We start from the raw sequence: 20,959 nt of genomic DNA, 5'->3' as shown, positions 1-20,959 counted from the left end.
GCGGTGGTGGCAGCTTTTCTGCGCAAACGAGGAATTTTCATTTACCCATACCTCGACGACTGGCTTCTGAAGAGTTCCACTCCATCTCTTCTTCAGTCGCATCTGTCTGTCACTCTTCACATTCTGAACAACCTGGGTCTTCGAGTCAATTACAAGAAATCGATTCTCAACCCCACTCAGAACATTCACTATCTGGAAGCGTCCCTGGACACCGTGGAAGGAAACGTGTGTCCTTCAGGAGGAGAGGTTCATATCTATCAGGAAGAAGTCTCAAGAGCTTCTTCAGACTCTTCTCCTTACGGTCAGGCAAGTGTCCTCTCTCCTAGGGTCCATGGCCTCGTGCATCTTCATTGTCCCCAATGCGCGATTGCACACGCGTCCTCTTCAGCAGGCTCTGGAGGACCAGTGGGCGCAGGCTTCAGGGAAGTGGGAGGATCGAATTGCACTTCCGCAGTCTGCCAAGGGCTCTATCAGGTGGTGGACAAGGAGAGCGAATCTTCTGCAAGGGGTTCCTTTTCTCCAAGAGACTCCAACACAAACTATCGTGACAGACGCCTCACTGCAGGGCTGGGGTGCCCATATGGATCACCTCCAAGTGCAAGGTCGGTGGTCGGACATGGAGAAGGGTTATCATATCAACTTCCTAAAACTGAGAGCCGTCCAGCTAGCTCTCAAATCCTTCTTCCCTTCTCCGAGATCCAACTCCCTCTTGGTTCAGACAGACAACACCACGACAATGTTTTACCTGAACAAGCAGGGAGGCACCAGATCCAGAATTCTGTCCCAGGAGGCGCAAGCAATTTGAAGTGGTTACAGGTGAGACAACTGACCATCAAGGCAGTTCACGTTCCGGGTGCCCTAAATGTTCAGCGGGCTTCCTCAGCAGAGAGTTTGTAGAGGCGCACAACTGGGTGCTCAACAACTAGTTGCACTCGACATTTTTCAACACTGGGGTTTTCCAGACATAGGGGTAGATTAGGATCGAGGTTTTTCCGCATCCTCCGGGCCGGCGGAAGCCACAGCCAGCCCGGAGAATGCGGGAAAACCGCTGCTGAGCCTCAAAAGACCCACCGCCATATTAGGATGGCGGTGGGTCTTGAAATCTGTCCGCAGCTTTTCTGCAGCGGTCGCCTTCCGACCGCGGCGGAAAAGCTTTAACATGGCTGGCGGTGTCTATCAGACACCGCCAGCCATATTAGGATGGTGTAAGATGTATGCTTTTCCGCGGCGGCTTTTCCGCCGTGGAAAAGCATACGGACCTCCACTTCGGGGGCCCGTTGCGGGCCCCCTGGGTGAAGGGGGGGTGGGGGGTGCTGATGGGGGGTACCTATGGTACCCCCCTGCATTTGCGTGCACAAAGCAGCAGGCACCGCGCGGTGCCTGCTGCTTTGTGCACACAAATGCGATGCATGGACTTTTAACATTGCGGCGGGTGCAGCTTGAAGCGGTCACATCCTAATCTGAACGGAGGGAACGCCGCAGCCCATGCGGACGTTCCTCCTCCTCTGGGGTCCTAATTCACCCCATAGACTTGTTCGCTGACGCAACAAACGCCAAATGCCCTGTCTACGCATCCAGGTTTCCCCAACCAGGTTCGAGCAGGAATGCGCTGCTGATGAGCTGGACCCAGAATTTTCTCTATGCCTTTTCCCCACTGCCTCTCATTCCATTGGTTATCACCAAATTCTACAAGACCAAATCCAGGATGATACTGATAGCTCCGGAGTGGCCGCGCCAGTGGTGGTACCCGGACCTTCTGCAGCTCTCCGAAGTTCCACCTCAGAGGTTGCCTTGCCGTCCGGACCTGCTGTCCAAGAGTCAAGGGAGAGTGTTCCATCTCTGCCTTCCCTCGCTGCGGCTGACAGCATGGCTCCTGAAGTCTTGGAGTATGGGCATTTAGACTTACCAGATGACTGTATGAACATCCTCAAGGAGGCTAAAAGACCTTCCACTAGAACTTCCTACGCTTTCAAATGGAAGCGTTTCTACATCTGGTGTTTGAATAATGGACATGACCCAGTCTCTGGTCAGGAACATGTCATACTGCCATATTTGTTATATCTGGCTAAGTCGGGGCTGCAATTTTCCTCCATCAAGTTACACTTAGCAGCCATCACAGCGTACAGAAAGTCCCCTACACAGGGCTCTTTCTTTAAGATGCCAGTGGTAAAGAATTTTTTAGAAGGACTAAAAAAGGTGTATCCACCAGTGCGAGCGCCTTCTCCTCCATGGGAGCTCAATGTGGTCTTGACCAAACTGATGGGAACACCTTTTGAACCAATACATAAGTCTTCTTTGCAGCACTTATCTTGGAAAGTGGCCTTCTTGGTCGCAATTACTTCGCAGAGTAAGTGAATTGCAAGCTCTGTGCTGTAAGGAACCCTACACAGTATTTCATGCAAATAGGGTGGTTCTTAGAACTCACCCTAGTTTTCTGCCAAAGGTGGTGTCAGAGTTCCACATCAATCAGGGAATCACATTACCTACTTTCTTTCCCAATCCCTCTACGCCCCCTGAAAGGGCCTTACATTACAAGGGAAGAGGTGTGGCGCCGCGGCCAGGGCGACTGACGCTGGAATCTGGGGACCGCGGTTCGATCCCCGGCTCCGGCGGCAGGTTAGCCCAGCACCATGTGACTCTGGGCAATAGCTCGCTTAATCTTCCCGACGGCCCCCAGCGCCTAGAGACCCTTACGGGTGATTGTGCGCTTTACAAATGTGGACTTTTACTTTTACATTCTTTAGACCTTAAGAGGGTGTTGAAGTTCTACCTAGATAAAACTAAAGGTATTATAAAGACGGACAGATTACTTGTCAATTATGGTCCTATTAATACGAGCTTAGCAGCCTCTAAGCAGTCCATCTCAAGATGGATAGTTTCTTGTATTTCTTGACTTATCAGTTAGCTAATAAAGTTCTTCAAGGAAGACCTAGAACTCACTCAATCAGAGGAAAGGCCTTAACTACGGCTCTCCTCAGAAATGTGCCCATAGCAGGAATTTGCAAAGCAGCCACATGGCGGTCTGTTCATACATATTCTCGCCATTACTGCTTAGATTCAGATACTCAGGCAGATGCGCAAGTAGGTCAAGCATCTCTGAGGAATCTGTTTGGTTGATTATTGGTACCTATTACTTTAAGATTGGTTTTATTTGTAGTGCTACATTGCTAGTCCGCAAAGTGTGGGGTATGGGCTTGCTATTCTATTCACTGCTTACGACTATTGATGAGTATCCCCTGGAAGAGAAGGATAACTTACTTACCTGTAATCCTAGTTCTCTTCCAGGGGTATACTCATCAAAATCATTAGCACCCCGCGCTCCTCCCCGGTCTAGCAATGTTTAGTACTGGTTTCAAATTATATTTTACTCGCCTTTACAAAAAGAATTGATCTAACTGTCACCTGTGGTGCATGCTGGGATCATAGGGCTCTCTGAGGTTATTAAAGGCAAAGTACATAGATTCTTGGAAGTCTTAAAGGCGAGGTGCCAGTTTTCTTTTCTGTCCCAGGACAGTAATTCCTATGCAGCCTATGGGCCAAACTGCCTTCAAAAACTTGTGTTTTTTCCTTCTTCTGGAAAATAAAGAAATTCTTGTATGAAGCCATTTGGGTGTATGGTCTCTAGTACATTAAGTAATGTGTTACTATACAAGTATGGCTAAGTTATTTTCTGGCTGTTTGCCCCTGTTTTAGTTGGGTTTTTATAGGCCTGCATAGTTATTTATTATATTTATATATATATATATATATATATATGTATATATATTTTTATAAGCTCCGGGGTCCCGCACATGGGCGGGGATAATTCACTGCTTATGACTTTGATGAGTATACCCCTGGAAGAGAACTAGGATTACAGGTAAGTAATTTATCCTTACTCACTTTGCAGCCTCTTCAGTCCCCAAGTAAATAGTTTTAATCTGGATGTATTCTTTCATAGTGCTAAGAGCAGAAAACTTTTTATTCCTCAATGTAGTGCCAGTATGTTTCTTTGGCCTCCTGTCTGTCCGGATACTTTAACACATAAAATAGAGCTTTATATTGTGTTATATGGAAAATGTAATAGTGCTTCTTGCTGAACTGACTACTGATGGCTCAATTTTCAGAGCTAAAAGAAGGCTTATCACGGATGAGTACAGACATCTTGGGATCCCTGAAGACTGCCTGGGAGTCCTTCACCAAACATCCTGTTCAAGTTCAAGCACTCCAGAGTGAAGGACCAGAAGCAGATACAGGCTTGGATAATCAAGCAAATGGTATGTGTTGTCAATTCTTGAAATGGTCAAAAGGAGGTATGACTAATGTTCTTGAAGCGAAATGATCAAGCAATGTATTTTTCAAAGCATGTGCAAATAAAACGTCTGAACATCTCAAACCTACATAGCCTCCCCCAGCTCAGCTTTACAATTCAAAATCCCCACACACTGACTTGCAAAGTCACTTTTCCATTTCTTGATCTTTTGGTTTCCAGTACAGAAAAATTATTTTACCTGTTGCCAGGGTGTAATGGTCTATTTAGCTATCCCTCCAGATGAGATGTAATGTAATTAATTTTTTTATGCAACTTTACAATCCTCCACTTTGTACCCCTGAAACTGCACAGAGTAGACTGCATCTAAACTCAGCACACAGCATCCAAAAATTCTTCAACTCATATGCTTGTCTCTGAGGAGGTCCCATTGCGGGAAGTCACATACCAGATAATAGAAAAATACTCTATTATCATATTTCGATGAAAAGTGATATTGTCAAAGGTAACCATCATGTATCTACAATCCTTATTGGCAAAATTAAAAACACTCATGATTGAGAGAGAAGTTGGACAGATGCGTTGCAGATATGCAAAGCAGAAATTTAGTAGCTGGCCCTCCGTTAAATAATTGCTTTACAGACCTCAAAAGGTCAAGGATTTCTAGAATTCTGCAGCCAAATACTTATCAATGTTATATTAAATATAGATTTTACAGACAACTTAGAAATGGATGTTTTTTAATCTTGTTGATATAAAAAATGCTGCTATATAGAGCAAATGTGAATGTTAATACACAACACGGGTTATTGCAGCCGATGATTTGCTACAGGTTGTGCAAGATCCCCTTTAATATGACAAAAATGTAAATTAGTAGTAATATGTGCTGAAGGCGCTTAAAACAGAAAGGAAGAAATATGATTCAGTGCAATGATCGTCTGTGCTCCTTTGCCAAAGGCACATAAAAACAGAAAGAACATGGTTAGGGAAACAGTTATGAAATGGGTTGTGAGCTGCATACCACAATGGCAAGTGTCAGTGGATTTTCTTTTCTTTTTATTGAACTGTAACTTTTTTTCTGTGGATTTCTAGTTTTCTTTTATGATATACAATATCTAACTTTCAGGCGGCCAACTTCTGCTGCACACTGCCCTGGATATAGCCACAGGCCCCTGGCCCTAGCTTATCACAGGTTGCTGACCTCCCCCCACTTCACTCAGCCTTCAGCCATTCACTGCAGATGATGGCTGCTAGTCCTGGCCTTTGCCCATGCCCTGCACCCAATCTCCCCAAGCAGTCTACCAAGCCAGTTTGTCCACCGGTCCTACCCTGCAGCAAGGCACTCTGCCCATCGTACCCGGCCTGTAAACCTCTACAGCACACATAAGTTTGAGGACCTAGGAAGGCATTTTTTCACCTGCAAAATTGGTTTTAGACTTCAAGAACCCACAACAATGTTTTAAATGAACATATTTTCTCTTGGGGTGGGAAGAGTCTCTTTGGGATCCCTCCCCCTGAGCCACAGGGTCGGTATGCTTCCCCTGTGACCTTTTTGTTTTCATTTTTTTTCTTCTCCAGAATATGCAGACTGAGTCCTGAAATGGCAGCAGCAATAACATTTTCTATATTATGGCCAACCAATCAGAGCGTTTGGGATTATGCAAGGAGACCAGTTTGGCTCCGCAGATCCGAAAGAAACAAAGGATGAAAACCCTCCTTTAAACTGTCACGTTTTTATTTTTTTTATTTAGGTTGTCGAAGTATCCTCAAACCTAAAATATATCAAAAATAACAAAAAGGTTAACCATTTCCAGCCCCACTTGGCAGATTACTTCAAAGGCTAATACCTAAAAAAACTACTGAACAGATTTACACCAAATAATGAAAAGCATGCTTTTCAAGTAAAGTTCTACTTTTATGCCAAGTTTGGCAGGAGTCCGCTCAGTGGTTTTTGCTTTACCAGAAAACAGAATTTTCTATGGGAACAAAAATTGGATAACATAGTGGATTTTTTAAACTCCCCCTTCATATTTTTTTCCTTTTTTGGAACTACATGAAAAATGACATGCTGAACCTTGGATGCGTACACTAATAAGTGCAGATCTGTCCATGAGGACCAAAGTTAAAGGCAAATCCAAAAATGTCTTTTCAATTGCGAGTGTGGCTGAACCACAAGTACGTTTTATATATCCAGCTTCCTGCAAAGTGACACTTCTTCATAAGTTTTCAATCCAATCATATCTATTTCATTAACAGCAAACAAAGGTTACCACATTTTTGCTTCTGCCTTGATCACAACCCACATCTTGTTCAAACCATGCTCAATAGTTAGCCCAAAGGATAAACAGTGAGTGTAGACAATCGGAGGCTGGATCATAGGTAAAGAAGAATGACTATTGTTCTTACATTATCAAAGAGTATCATTATCATAAAAGTGCTCATTGGATAATCTTTTCCTAATACCGTTTAGACAGAGTTAAAAACTGTTACACCAGTACATCATTTAATATTGTACCATGCATAAGCTCAAAATTTGTTGCATTTGGTAGACTCAATAACATGTCAAGCGGATCAATTAAAAGCACATTCCTTTTTTTATACCAATTAAGCACATATAATTGCATGGTTAATTATTTGCTTTTAATTCAGTCTACATCAAGTCCATATGGCACTTTCACGATACGCACAAAAGTGCTGAAAATGTAATGAGATATTCTGCACTTGATTGTGTAGCTAAAGGGATCGGAGGGGGGAACAGAGTACTGGTATTAATACGTTTAGAATATAGCTTTATCATGCAATTGGATATTGGTGATTTCAAGGGATTGAACACGAGTGAGGAGTTGTCAGTACATCTAGGTGACGATTAACTGAATACACAGGCAATCAGTACTTATTTGTCATTGTATTTTGTATTCTACATTAGAGTGTATGAATAGTTTTGCTAATTATATACATTTTTGTTACTCTTTCTTGTGTGCTCTGGTGGTATACTTTGAAACTTAAGATCTGCTCATGTACATCTTGTCCAGCATTGTATCTTATAGATTCACATGCTTGAAACATCCTGTGTCATCAGGCTAGAATCCCTGGTTACATTAAATAGCAGTAAGGAGTGTTAAAATTGTCCATAGGCCCAACAACAATGTGTGCATAGCAGCACTTCCACCTCATTTGAAACAGACCAACCTTCAACCATTAAGGTGGAAGTGCTAAACTCTCTACCTTTCATTAGAGGCACCAACGCTCAGATTTGTACCGCACTTCATGTTTGTGGAAGTCCATTAGGAGCGCTCTGCTCTAACCTGTGTGCCGTTATCCTTGCGTCATTTTGGTGTTTATTTCACTCCTGTGGATTGCAGCCAGCCGAAACGTTAAATAAACTGTGAGTTGTATCTGGAGAGAATCTTTCACATTTCTATCTTAAGAGGGGGGGCACCCTTTTCATCACCTGCCACAGTGATTGAAAAAATGAGATCTCTCTTCAAGTCCAGTACAGGTTGCAGACAAAAGAAAATGTACACTTTTGATACTCAAAGACCAGTATATTTATTACCTTTATTGGGCTCGTACAACCTTTTGCTATCTAATCTGCAAGATCGTTCCTTCCAAGACACTGAAGGACATCTGCTAGAGAAAAAGAAAATTCCCACTTTTAAAGGAGATGGCCCCTCCTCTAGGGATGATTATGTGACAAGTGCCCCCAAGACGTTCCATGAAGGCAGTGTAAAAAAGGAATCATGTTGATCTTCCTGAGTTGGAAATCTGAAGGAAACACGTTAGTGATAGATTCCTTACCGTTCAATGAAGCACTCACTCACTGACGTTCTTATGGGCACTTGGTCCAGGCCCACCACAGAGGCTCCTGTGGATAGGAACGTGGCCAGACGCCACCGCCCGGCTCCAGGCGACCCTGCAATTCTGTCCACCCACCCCACCCCGAGAATCTGGTTATCCAGGCCTCTACTTCCCAGAGCTCATTCCCTACCACCCCTCCAGATTGGGAATCCAAGAAGCTGGAGCAATTTGGTAAGAAACTGTTTTCATCTGCCAGCTTAGCGCTGCCGTCATTGAACACCGCATGCCTCTTGGGTTGTTATTCCAACTCTGTGTGCGATGTGGGTGCGCAAGTGCTGCCTCAGAGTCCGGAGGATGCACGGACAGTGCTCTCCCAGGCTGCTGCTGACGGGAGGGATGCAGCGAAGTTCACCATATGGTGTGGACTGGACACCGCAGACTCGCTAGGCAGAGCAATTTCCATGACGGTGGCGCTCCGCCGCCACGCCTGGCTGCGGTCCACTGGCTTTTCCGGGGATGTCCAAAACACCCTTATGGACATGCCCTTTGATGGCCGTTGCCTTTTTGGCGACAAAGCAGATCATGTGCTGGAGCACTTTAAGGACTCCCGGGCTACGGCCAAGTCCTTGGGCCTTTCCACCTCAAGCACGGCCACTACGGCCTTTCAACCCTTTTGTGGCCACAGAAGGGACGCCCGACACGTTCGTTCAACCACAAGCAGCCGAACCAACCTTGAGGCGGGCGCGGATGTTGGCTCCACCGTAGCGGGGCAGGGGGCCAGCGAGTGGGTCAGTCCACCTCCACCCCCGCAGCATCCACCTCAAAGCCGTCCTAGTCCGAGCTTTCAGGCCCATCAAACGCCAGGGGGAGGTAGGATTCGCCATCACCTCCCCCACTGGCGCACCATCACTTCAGACAGTTGGGTGCTGCAAATTGTCCGAAGGGGCTACTCCCTCCCCTTTGAGACTACCCCTCCAGCCATGCCACCTCAGTACCACCGAATGTCGGGGGAACATCTGCAACTTGTACAAGAGGAAGTTACGGCCCTCTTGGCCAAGGGGGCCATTGAGCACGTTCCTGTGCCAGAAGTAGGTTGTGGTTGCTATTCCCACTACTTTCTGGTACCCAAGAAGGACAAGGGCCTGCCTCCTATCTTGAACCTCAGGAACATCAACTGCATCCTCCGGAAGGAGAAGTTCAAGATGTTGACGCTGCCTCAGGTCTTATCTGCTCTCGACCCTGGAGACTGGATGGTAGCGTTGGATTTGCAGGACGCATATTTCCACATCCCTGTCCTGCCGGCCCACCGGCGTTACCTATGGTTAACGGTAGGCCACAAGCATTTTCAGTTCACCATGCTCCCCTTTGGTCTTACCAGTGCCCTTTGGGTGTTCACGAAATCGATGGCGGATATTTCAGCCTCTATCCCGGGTTTCGGTCAGGATGACCCATCCGGCTGCTGGGCCTGATGGCCTCCTGCATCCTATTGGTAGATCATGCCAGTGGGACCTGAAGTCCCAGTATGCACAGCATCAGGGCAACCTGTCCGATCACGTCCAGATCTCAGAGGGCACTGCACGACAACTGCAGTGGTGGCTCACGAATCGCGATTGTATCGGTGGCAGATCCCTTACCCTTCTCCAACCGGAGCACACAGTGGTGACGGATCCATCCCTCCTGGGATGGGTGGCCACATGAGTGTGGCAGAGATCAGAGGACTCTGGTCTCCGGCGGAATCTGGGCTCCACATCAACCTTTTGGAGCTTTGGGTGATCCGTCTTGCACTGAAGGTTTCCTCTGTCCGGGGAAGTGTGGTGCAGGTGTTTACGGACAACACCACCGCCATGTGGTACTGCAACAAACAGGGCGGGGTGGGGTCGTGGACCCTATGTCAGAAGGCTCTGTGCCTCTGGACATGGCTGGAACTTCAGGGCATTTCCTTGGTGGTTGAACACCTGGCAGGTTCTCCGAACGCCAGGGCGGATGAACTCAGCCGTCGGTTCATGATGGATCACGAATGGCGTCTGCACTCGGACATGGCGTAAGGTCTGTTTCAGCAGTGGGGAGAGCCTTGGTTAGATCAATAGGCTACCGAAGAGAACGCGCAATGTCAGCAGTTCTGCGCGTTGGAATTTCCAAGGCGGCACTCGCTCTGCGACACTTTTTGTCACAGGTGGAGTTGCGGTCTGTTGGACGCCTTTCTGCCTATACCACTTCTGCCCAGAGTGCTGAAGATCAGACGTGACCAGGCCCAAATCATCCTTGTGGCTCCGGATTGGGCACAAAGATACTGGTATCCCGAGCTACTCAGCATGGCCATCGATCCCCCGATGGGAGGATATTCTGTCGCAGCAGCAGGGGACTGTCCTCCACCCCAACCTGTCCAGCCTCCACCAACATTTGTGGAGATTGAGCGGCGACAGTTGACAGCTTTCGACCTTCCTCCCAAAGTCTTTGATGTCATCTTGGCAGCCAGGCGTCCCTCCACTAAAACGGTATACGCCTGCAGGTGAACACATTTGTGGCATGGTGCACAGCAAAGGCTGTGGATCCTCTTTCTGTCCCTCTTTCGGAGGTTCTTCTGTTCCTTCTTTCTTTGGCCCAGCAGGGCTCTGCTCTGGGCACTATCAAGGGCTATCTTTAGGCCATCTCAACCTTTTTAAGGCTTCCTGATCACCCTTCTCTTTTCAAGTCCCCTGTTGTAAATAGATTCTTGAAAGGCATTACGCACATGTTCCCTCCTGTCCCTTTTGTGATGCCTCAGTGGGACTTGAATCTTCATCTGACTTATCTGATGTGTGCTCATTTTGAGCCACTTCACAACTGTCCTCTTCGTTTTCTCACTTTAAAGACTGCTTTCCTGGTTGCCATCACCTCTGCCAGAAGAGTGAGTGAGCGCCAGGCTCTTTCTTCTAAACCTCCTTTTCTTTCTGTCCATCCAGACAAAATTGTCCTAAGAACACGTCCGCCTTTTCTGCCAAAGGTTGTCACTGCCTTTCACATTGGGCAGACTATCCCTTTGCCCACCTTCTTTCCACCTCCACATCCCTCAAAAGTGGAAGAGAGGCTCCACCGTCTGAACACAAAACGTGCTCTCTCTCATTCTATCTGAACCACACACAACAGTTCTGGGTGGATGATCAGCTCTTTGCTGGCTACGTGGGCGCCAAGAAAGGTCGGGCCGTGTACGAGCGGACCGTCTTCCGGTGGGTCGTTCTGTGTATCAAAGCATGCTACTCTTTGGCTAGAATGGAGCCTCCAGTGGGGCTACGCGCCCATTCTACCAGGGCGACGGCCGCCACTACTGCTTTACATGACATCTGTCAGGCAGCTACGTGGGCCTCACTGCACGTGTTTACCAAGCACTATTGCCTAGACAGCCAAGTCCGGGGAGATGGCTTATTTGGCTGTTCTGTTCTCCAGGACTTTCTGGTGTGATCTTTGTTCGCAGACCCACCACCGGGGTTGGTATTGCTGCGGTATCTATTCTACGGTAAGGAAGGTTATCTTATGCTAGCGCATATTTATAAAGCACACGGCTACTCCCTGGAGTGTCCCAGCGCTGAAAGCAAATCATACGTCACTTAACATAAAGCAAAACGACCAAGGTAGAATGGCTTATTGCTGGAAAACCCAAGTTTTAAGATTTTTCCTGAAAGTCAGAAGGTCTGGGCTCTGTCTTATGGAGAGAGGGAGGCTGTTCCACAACCATGAAGCAACCACATGAAAAGATCTCCCACCTGTCTGAGACAGTCGCACCCTAGGAGTGACAATCAAGAGTTGTGATGAAGATCTCAGGTTCCGCTTAGGGAAATAGGGCTGAAATCTGTCCCTAAGATACGGTGCTCCAATCTTATGAAAGGCTTTGAAAACCAGGACCAGGGCTTTAAACTGAATTATTTTCCGTACAGGGAGCAAGTGAATGGACGACAGGAGCTGGGGGGTATGAGTTCTGGAGCCTTCCAAAAAAATGGCTCTGGCTGCTGCATTCTGAATCACTTGTAGCCTGCCCAAGAGGTATTCAGGAATGCCGAGGTACAAGGAATTCACATAGTCCAGTCTAGATATTATTAAGGCCTGAACCACTGTCTTCCTTTAAGGAATGGAAAGCAAGGGGAGAAAGATTCGCAGCATTTTCAACAGCCCAAAACAAATCCCGGCTACCGAGTGTATTTGAGCCTTCATAGAGAGAGTTGAGTCCAGCTTAATTCCCAGATTCTTCACCAAAAAGACAGCTGACACCAGGGGGGACATATCCTGAGGCCACCATTCCAACCAAGTGTCGGGTGGCCGATGTTCAAAGAAGATAATCTCCGACTTCTCTGAGTTACATTTAAGATGGTTATAACTCAGCCAAGAGAAAACTTTAGATTGGCAAGTGTTGATCAAGTTGCCATCAAACTCAACTCCTTTCTCGCTGGTGAACAACAGCTGAGTGTCATCAGCATATGATACTATCTTGGCACCAAATTTCTCGGCGAGAGTGGCAGGAGGGGCCATCTAACATCTTTCTTTTAGTTGCACAAGTTACTTATCTTCGGTAACGATATATCTGTAAGAAACATTAGTTAGTGATAGATTCCTTACCGCCCACCTATCCTCCCCGTTTCTGCGAACTGATTTCTAGGGTTAAGGTCATCCCTTTCAGGGCCCTAGTTTCATTTGACCAATGGCCAGTTTCTTGCATGGCTCTGCGTTCCTGGCGCGGAAAGTTGTGTGCAGAACTGACATCAGCGCGCGAGGGCAGCGTCTAAGTACCTGCTGCAAAGTCATCCCGGCGACCAGGACGACGGACTCGGAGCAGACCGATGCCACCTTCCGACGTGCTGGGGTACTGCTGATGAAAACTTTCCGGATCCAGTCTGACGCCTGGGGGTAATTCTATGGTAAGGAATCTATCACTAACTAATGTTTCCTACAGATATATTGTTACCGAAGGTAAGTAACTTGTGGTTTACTACCAAAATGCCTGATCAGTCTTTCCTCAGGAAAAAAACATCAAAAAAGGACAAAGAACAGCCTGTGTCAAAATTTTCACAAAAGTCCAGCTCTGTTTAATTTTTGTCAGATTTACCATCCTCATTGTTGCCAACAAAGTCGTTGCAGTTGTCGACGAAAAAGGTCCACCCTGGGAATTATCACTTCTCCAGCGAAATCTCTATGGCAACCAAAATAAAAACCCACCTGACTTACATTGACCACTGCACCATTGATGTCCATCTCATTACCATCATGAAGGAAGATGGCAATCTTCAAATACACTTGTTGATGTGGCAGTGCATATCTCTAGTACTGCTTTCCGCCAACTGGTGGGTTCAGCAGTCTTGCGAAGATAAGAATGCCTTCACTCCATATCCTTATGACTAAAGGTACAAGAAAAGATCCTAGACCATCCCTTTGAACGACAAACATTGTTTGTCAAGCATGTGGACAATGCTTTACAAAATATCAAGACCAAACACATGTTCCGTAGCAGCCTTACTAAACAGGGAACCGTTTTGATTCCTTTTTGTGGCTCCAGATGCTGTTGGATATTCAGAGGAGGATTTATCCACTATGGGGGTCAAGGGATATCTTACTAGCCATCCAGTCAAACTGGATACAGTCAGTGTTACTCTTCCAACAAAGGTCAATGTCAGAGCTACAGGAAGACATAAGGTAAAAAGAGGGGAGCCTCTGATCGGCATTCTCTTTTTAAGAATTTTTTTTAAAACAATATTCTTATTGATACATTTTCTTTTTTTTAAAGAATAACAAGTTTACTTCTGGCACAAAAAGGAACACAAGGCAATACATGTCCATCATCTGATCACAGGCATCTTGCATATTCGTTATCAGCATGTGTTTTTCTTGGTTAATGCATATTTTGTATCATTGGGCACCCGCCTCTCCCATCTCGACAGGTGCGTGCGTGTTCGCGCCCCTCCCTCCCTGAGGTGCCTTTGGGGGCTGTGAATTTCCCTGCATACCGCTCAATTCCTGTCCATAGTACCTGAGCCAGGGCGCCATATCTTAAAGAATTTTTGGGGACACACTCATTTTGTATGTCACTTGCTCTGCCCCCATATGCATGTCCATCCCTGCTTTCCACTCATGCAGTGTTGTAGCCTGCAGTGCACCCCAATATTTGGCTATGTCCCTCTTAGCTCCCACTAGCCCCAAGTTGCAAAGGATGAGGTCGAGTCTGGGTAGGTCTATTTCTGAGGGTATGCCCAACAGTGCGTACTTGGCTTCTCTTGGTAGCTGTGTCCCTACTATATCGCTAGGCTCCCTTGTTATTTTGGCCTGTAATTGCATTTGTATAGCGCTTACTACCCCATACGAGGCGTCAATATGCTTTTTCGACGAGTAGCATGCTACTCCTGGATCCATAGAGGATTAGTATTGAATTAGTATAGTGAAACATGCAAGTAAATTTTAAGTGGTGGATAGGTTAGTCAGTTATTTTGATTGGGAAGGATAGCATAAGGATAGAAGAGGAAAAAAGGTTTGTATTTATATAGCGCTTGTTACCCCTCATGGGGTGTTGAAGCATGCTACTCCGGAAACCCATAAAGGATTAGTGGTGAATTAGTATGGTGAAATATGACAAGTAATTTGAGTGGTGGATATTAGTCAGTTATTTGGAGTGAGAAGGATAGCGGAGGGATATAAGGGGGAAGAAAGGTTTGCATTTATATAGCACCTGTTACCCCTGATGGGTGTTGAAGCACTTCTCTGGTGAGTAGCACGCTACTCCGGAACCCATAAAGGATTATTGTTGAAAATTAGTATAGTGAAATATGAAGTAATTTGAGCTGTGGATATGTTATTCAGTTATTTTAATAGAGCAGGGTAGGTGGCGGGATAGAAGAGGGAAAGAGGTTTGTAAATATGCAGCGCTTGCTACTCCTGATGGGGTTTTGAAGCGCTATTTTGGCAAGTAGCACGTTACTCTGGAACCCATAAGGATTAGTGTTGAATTAGTGTGGTGAAACATGAAATAATTTGAGTGGTGGATATGTTAGTCAGTTATTTGGATTGATAAGGGTTGGGGAGGGGTAGAAAGGGAAAAAGATTTGCATTTATATAGCGCTTGTAACCATGATGGGGCGTTGAAAAGCTTTATTGGCGAGTAGCACGCTACCCTGGAACCCATAATAGGATTAGTGATGAATTAGTATAGTGGAATATGAGAAGTGAACATGTTAGTCTGTTATTTTGATTGAAAAGGATAGTGGAAGGATAGACGAGTGAAGGTTTTTTTTTCTTTTTTTTTAGGTCATAGCAGTAGAGGAGGCTTTTGGATGAGTAAAAAGGGTTTTTGGAGGGGAAGAGTCAGAAGGAAGAGTTTAGAAAGGTTTGTTTTGGGGCATCGGTATAGTAAAAGAGGTGTCAGATGATGCAAGGAGGGGTAGAGTAGGAGAGAGTCTAGAAAGGGTTATTTTTGGGGATCATAGTAGTGGTATGGGGTTTGGGATAAATTAGAGAGTGGATGTAGAGGATATATTGATAGATGTATAGGGTAATGCATTGGAAAGAGTAGGAGAAAGAAGTTTGAGATGAGTCAGAAAGTTGGAAGCGAAGATATATTGAGAGAAGTATAGGCTGAGAAATAGGGTAGTACATTGGAAATGCTAAATTAGATGAAAGGGATAAATATATAGATCCATAAGTACATTGAAAGTATATAGATGAATAAGGGAGGTAGGTATATGTAGAATAAAGATATTGATAAAGGTACAGGATGAGAAATTGGGTAGTGCATTGGATATGCTTTTTCAGGAGAAATGTAACCGACACACAGATCCAAGTACATGGAGGTACATAGATGCACAATGAAAGCAAGTACATGTAGCCCAAAGATTGTTTTGTTGTTGTTTTTTTTTTTTAAACAACATAATTATTCTACATGTTTATACAAAGCAATACACAAAGATAGGTACATATCTATAGTGAAAATAAATCCTTATATACAGAGGGATATGCTGTAAATTTCTGTTTGCGTATGGTGCTTATGTGGGAAAGAGCCAATTCTTGAGTAATTTTCTGAAGGTAAGGTGGATGTGTGCGCATTCCTATAGGGTGTATGTGACACTTTCTGATGTGCAGCGGAGGCAGCCAGGGGAATCTGCCCTTCCCATTTTGTTGAGGCGGGACCTTGTCATCTGTGGAGTGGTGTGGCTCACTGGTTAGAGGTGGCAGACCCAGAAGCAGAGAACGGCCTGGGACCAGGGTTCAATTCCCGACGCGGCAGGGTCGTGGACCAGGGTCAGCGGACTCGATAATTCTCGCCTTGGTGCCTACTCTAACCAGGGATCACACTCGGCAACTCTGGGCATTAGCTTGCCTCATCTCTACAACGGCCCCCCACATTCGCCGGGGATGCCTGGTTTCACCTTGGAGATACCCAGTAGGGACCATCTCACAGGGATAGCCAGGACGGGTTCCCCAGCGGTCTACAGCGCCACGACGCCTCAGGGCAGCAGTGCGCTTTACAAGACACATACATTACATGTACGTCCTATGGAGGAGTTTGAACTGAATTAGGCATTGCTTTGATTTAATGGCCACTTCCTTCGGATGCATTAAGGCGGCTTCCCAATCTACATCCTCTAATTCACCCAGAGTGTATTCCCAGCGTGTCCTCAGGCCTTTCAAGTTGTCTAAAACATTGTTTATGAGGGTCTTTATATTCCCAGGAAATGGCCTTCTCTACTATTTCCCCTGGAAGCAGTCTTCCCTCTAACGGTGCATACTCAGGTGTGCTCGCTATATCTAGTCCCTCAGCGTTCCAAGCGTGCTATAGTTGCATATATTTGTATCTTTGACTACCACTCAGTTGAGAATCTCGCTGCAGGGCGTGAAATGTGATCAGGGTGCCGTCCTTTATTAGGTTGCCTAGTTTGGATATTCCGATCAAGTCCCAATCTTTCAATCCATTCAATTTCCCTATTTCTGTGAGGCGTGTACCTTCCCATATCAAGGTTTCCCTTGTGATCTTCCTGTCCCAGCACATTTGTTTTTCTGCACTCTTCCACACCTCTACTGTCGTTTGGGTGACCGGTAATAGGTGTCTAGAGCCCTTACCCACCCTATATGTAGTTTAGGTGTGTGTGTCTCAAATTGGCGTTGTTCAGTGCATATGCCGGGTGCATTCCTGGCAAGAGTCCCCACTGGTTATTTACTATCAGGTGAGCTGCACGATAATATGACCTTATGTCCGGGAGGGCGATCCCCCCCGTTGTACTGGTTGCGATAGAGTGTCTGGAGCACTATCCTTGGTTGCCCTCCATCCCTCAGAAGTGTACGCACCTCCTTATCTAGTATCCCAAAAATGCCTTCTGGAATCTTATATTGTGTATTTTATAGGATATACAGTAGCTTGGGGGGTGTAATCATCTTGCACATTGCTGCTCTGCCTAGTAATGTCAGGGGCAGCTGTCTCCACCTTTCAACATCCGAATGAAAATCTGCAACTATCCTTCGGCTGTTGTGGGTGAGGCTCCGTGGGATATTTGTGGATATGTAAACACCTAAGTATTTAGACCCTTCAGGGGCTACTTGTAGGTCTTTGGCAAGCTCCCTGTGTATAATGACCCGCCTACCAGATATAAAATTGCTTAGTCCCAGTTAATCTCATATTCTGCATGTTTCCCGCATTGTCCAAACACCTGGCAGAGGGCAGGTATCGTGGAAGAGGGGTTGTTGATGCATAGGACGTCATTGGCGTAGAGTGTGATACGTTCTTCACCCCCATTCAATGTAAATCCATTCACTCTCAGGTGAGCTCTAATTAGACATGCTAGCGGCTCCAAAGTCAGGGCAAATAGCATTGGGGACAGCGGGCACCCTTGCCTAGTGCCCCGTTCTATTGGATACCCAGACAACATTGCCCCATTGGCACGCACCCTTGCCTGCGGTGACTTATAAAGCATCTCGATCCATGCCATGAATCTAGGTCCGAACCTCTTCAGCATCTGCCACATGAACGGCCAATGTACAGCATCAAAAGCCTTTTCAGCATTGAGTGAGAGCAACAAGTGTTGTTCAACTCTGTCTTTGACAGTGTTCAGCCAGTTCGCTAGCAGACTTATATTATACCTTGTCGTTCTCTTGGGTGTAAATCCCGATTGGTCGGAATGTACGAGGGAGGTAATGACTGAAGCCAATCTGTGCACTAGGATAGAGGCTAGTGTCTTAACCTCCACGTTTAAAAGTGAAATTGACCGGTAGGACCCACATTCCATGGGGGGCTTCCCGGGCTAGGGGATCACTGCCACCGTTGTGTCGTCCTCCCATGCCGCCTGGAACATCTCGAGGAGATGGGGTCTTAGTAATCCAGAGTTTGCCTTGTAAATTCTGCCGTAAGACCGTTGGGGCCTGGGGTTTTCCCTGTTTTTTGTTTATATATAGCCCTCGTGACCTCCTCAAGCATGATCTCTTGATCAAAAATATCCCGGGCTTCTGGTGGTCTTTCTGACAGAGATACTCCTGAATTTGAGATTCCTCCACCAGCGCCCTAGCCTTGTACAAGTTGGCATAGTAGCTTGCAAAGGTGTTGGCGATGTCCTGTGCCGTGGTGAAGGTATGCTCAGCCCTGTGGATGGTACTCACCCACCTGAATTCCATCTGTTTCCTTTCCTGCCATGCCAGGAGCCTTCCTGCCCTGTCCCTGCCTCATAGAGGCGCTGTCTTGAGGCCAGATAAAGCGATTTTGCCTCCTGATGCTCCATTGCTTGGTATTCTGCACAGGTAACTTCTATCTGATGGAGAATGGAGTGGCTGGTATGCGTGCCTGCGTTTTTTTTCTCCAGTTTCAGGCGTTTACTTTCGAGGGCCACAATGTCTTGTGTCTCTCTTTTGCCATTGTGTGCAATTGTGTTTTGGGCTCTGTCTCGTAGCACTACCTTGTAGGTCTCCCACAGGACCACCGCCGATGACTCTGAGCCTTTATTTTCAAGAAAGTACAGCTCAGAGTCTACTCTCACTTCCCTTGCTATCATTGGGTCTCTGAGATCCCAAGCATTAAGTCTCCATCCACATGTCCCTCCGTGGGCTCTACCACCCACCGAGATCCACAGAGGGGAGTGGTCGGATAAGCCTAGCACCAAGTACTACACCCCAACCACCTTCTCTAGTTCTCCAACAGGGGCGAAAAAATAATCCAGCCTGGAGAACGCCCTGTGTTCCCCGGAGAAATAGGAGTATGTTTGGTCAGTGGGATGGTGCCGGCGCCTGATATATTGAAGCCCGAGATTGAGGGCAAAGTCAGCCAATGGATGTTCCCCTCTTTCCTACTGTCATTCCCGAGCAGTCTATGGAAGGGTTGGCCACATTGTTGAAGTCCCCTCCCACCAAGTGAAAGGGGGAATCTCCAGTTTTTGCCGCTGGAAATGCGGAGGTGCGTAAACATTTACCAGTGTGATGTCTCTGTGTCCCCATGTCCCTTGTACCGCCATGAATCTGCCGTTTGGGACAGACAGGTTTTGGATGTGTGGAAGGGTATGGTTTTACTATTAAGTATCGCCACCCCTCTAGAGCCTGACGGAAATTCTGCGTGGGCCAGTGTGGTGTATGTGCCTCTCCTCAGAAAATTGCAGGATGCCCCTCTTAAGATGTGTTTCCTGGAGGAGTACTATGCCTGGTCTCAATATTTTTAAATATTTAGCTACCAAGCCTCTTTTAATTTGGTGCCCAAGGCCGTTGACGTTCCACCTCATCACTGTGTAGCTCTTCTCACTAACGCCCTGCAGGATTACGATTACCTCTGCCATGTCTGAATTGCATGCTGTGTCTCAGGAAGCTGCCAATCCCTAGCTTTTGCCTTTTCTGTGCCGTTACAAGATTCAGATTTCCTCCATTTTTGTCCCCCTTCTGAACCTGTTCCCTCCAACTCCCCTCTCTCTCCCACTACCCACGCACTTCCCCCTAACTGTCAACATGACAATTGTGACGTGGGATTAGCCTTAGTGGTCTACGACACCTCCTTGCCCCTCCCCCACAGTAAATTAACTAATGTGAACAAAGGTTCCTTTAGGGCTCTAGGAGCCCACACTTAAGTCCCCTCTTACTTGTGCTAGTTAAGTCTCTATGGGCACCTAGTGCTCTCTTACTGTCCCTTCGGCATCCAACATGCCCTGATTCTCAGCTTTCTTTGCTTCCATCTGGTGTTGTAGGTCGGGGGCACCCCCGATTTCGTCATCTGTGTCTAGCTCTTCTGATTTTTTGCAGGAGTGGGTGATCACTGTCAGATTCCTCTGAATGTTCCTGTTCTGACAGGGCTGGGGTGGCCTTCCTCTTCGGACCGCCCCCAGTATGCAATATCTCCCTTATCTCTTGTTTTGGCTCCTCATCCGAGTCTGAGTTCCTTCTTTTGCTCTGGGGTTTCTTCAGGCCTCTGTGGTGTACCGCAATGTAGTTTGGGCCTATGCCCAGGTGGCGTTTAATCTTTGCCCTCAGTTTTGTGGGCCTTTTGTCTCTATAGTTGAGCCTCCAGCAGATCCTTCCTTTGTGTTCTAGGAGGTCGTTCCTTTATCCAGGACCATGCCTCTTCCAGAGTCTGAAAGAAGAATGTCTTATTTTGGAATATTACTTTGAGCATGGCAGGGAAAAGCAGCATGTACTGGATTTGGTGGCTTCTCCACTTTTCCTTGACGGAGTCAAAGGTGCTTCTTTGTTTTTGGACTTCTCTGGAGTAGTCCGGGAAGAACATTATTTTGGTATTTTCAAACCAGACCTCTCCCAGTCTTCTCATTTCTCACAGTATTAAATCTCTGTCCTGGTAGTTTAAGAATCGGGCGATCACTTGCCTAGAGGGAGATCCCACTGGAGGTTTTGGAGGTAGGCATCCTGTGTGCCCGTTCAATCACAAAACAGGTGGAGAACTGAGCATTCGTGAGAGTGTCTTTAAGCCATTTGAGGAGGAAGGAT

At 46.5% G+C, this 20,959-nt stretch overlaps 1 protein-coding gene across 4 annotated transcripts in view; it reads left to right on the top strand.

Annotated features, from left to right (window-relative positions):
• The window catches only part of DDHD2 (DDHD domain containing 2), an 896,553-nt gene that overhangs the window by 661,689 nt on the left and 213,905 nt on the right, over positions 1–20,959 (top strand). For all 4 annotated transcript variants that reach the window (XM_078666383.1, XM_078666384.1, XM_078666381.1 and 1 more), the window contains exon 15: positions 4,107–4,256. In XM_078666383.1, coding sequence (XP_078522509.1) covers positions 4,107–4,256 — 150 coding nt within the window. The remainder of the gene's footprint in view (positions 1–4,106; positions 4,257–20,959) is intronic.

The sequence above is a fragment of the Lissotriton helveticus genome, chromosome 11, assembly GCF_964261635.1.
Source record: "Lissotriton helveticus chromosome 11, aLisHel1.1, whole genome shotgun sequence".
Taxonomy (NCBI): domain Eukaryota; kingdom Metazoa; phylum Chordata; class Amphibia; order Caudata; family Salamandridae; genus Lissotriton; species Lissotriton helveticus.
Note: the sequence above shows the minus strand (reverse complement) of the source record. Positions and strands in the feature narration are given on the sequence as shown.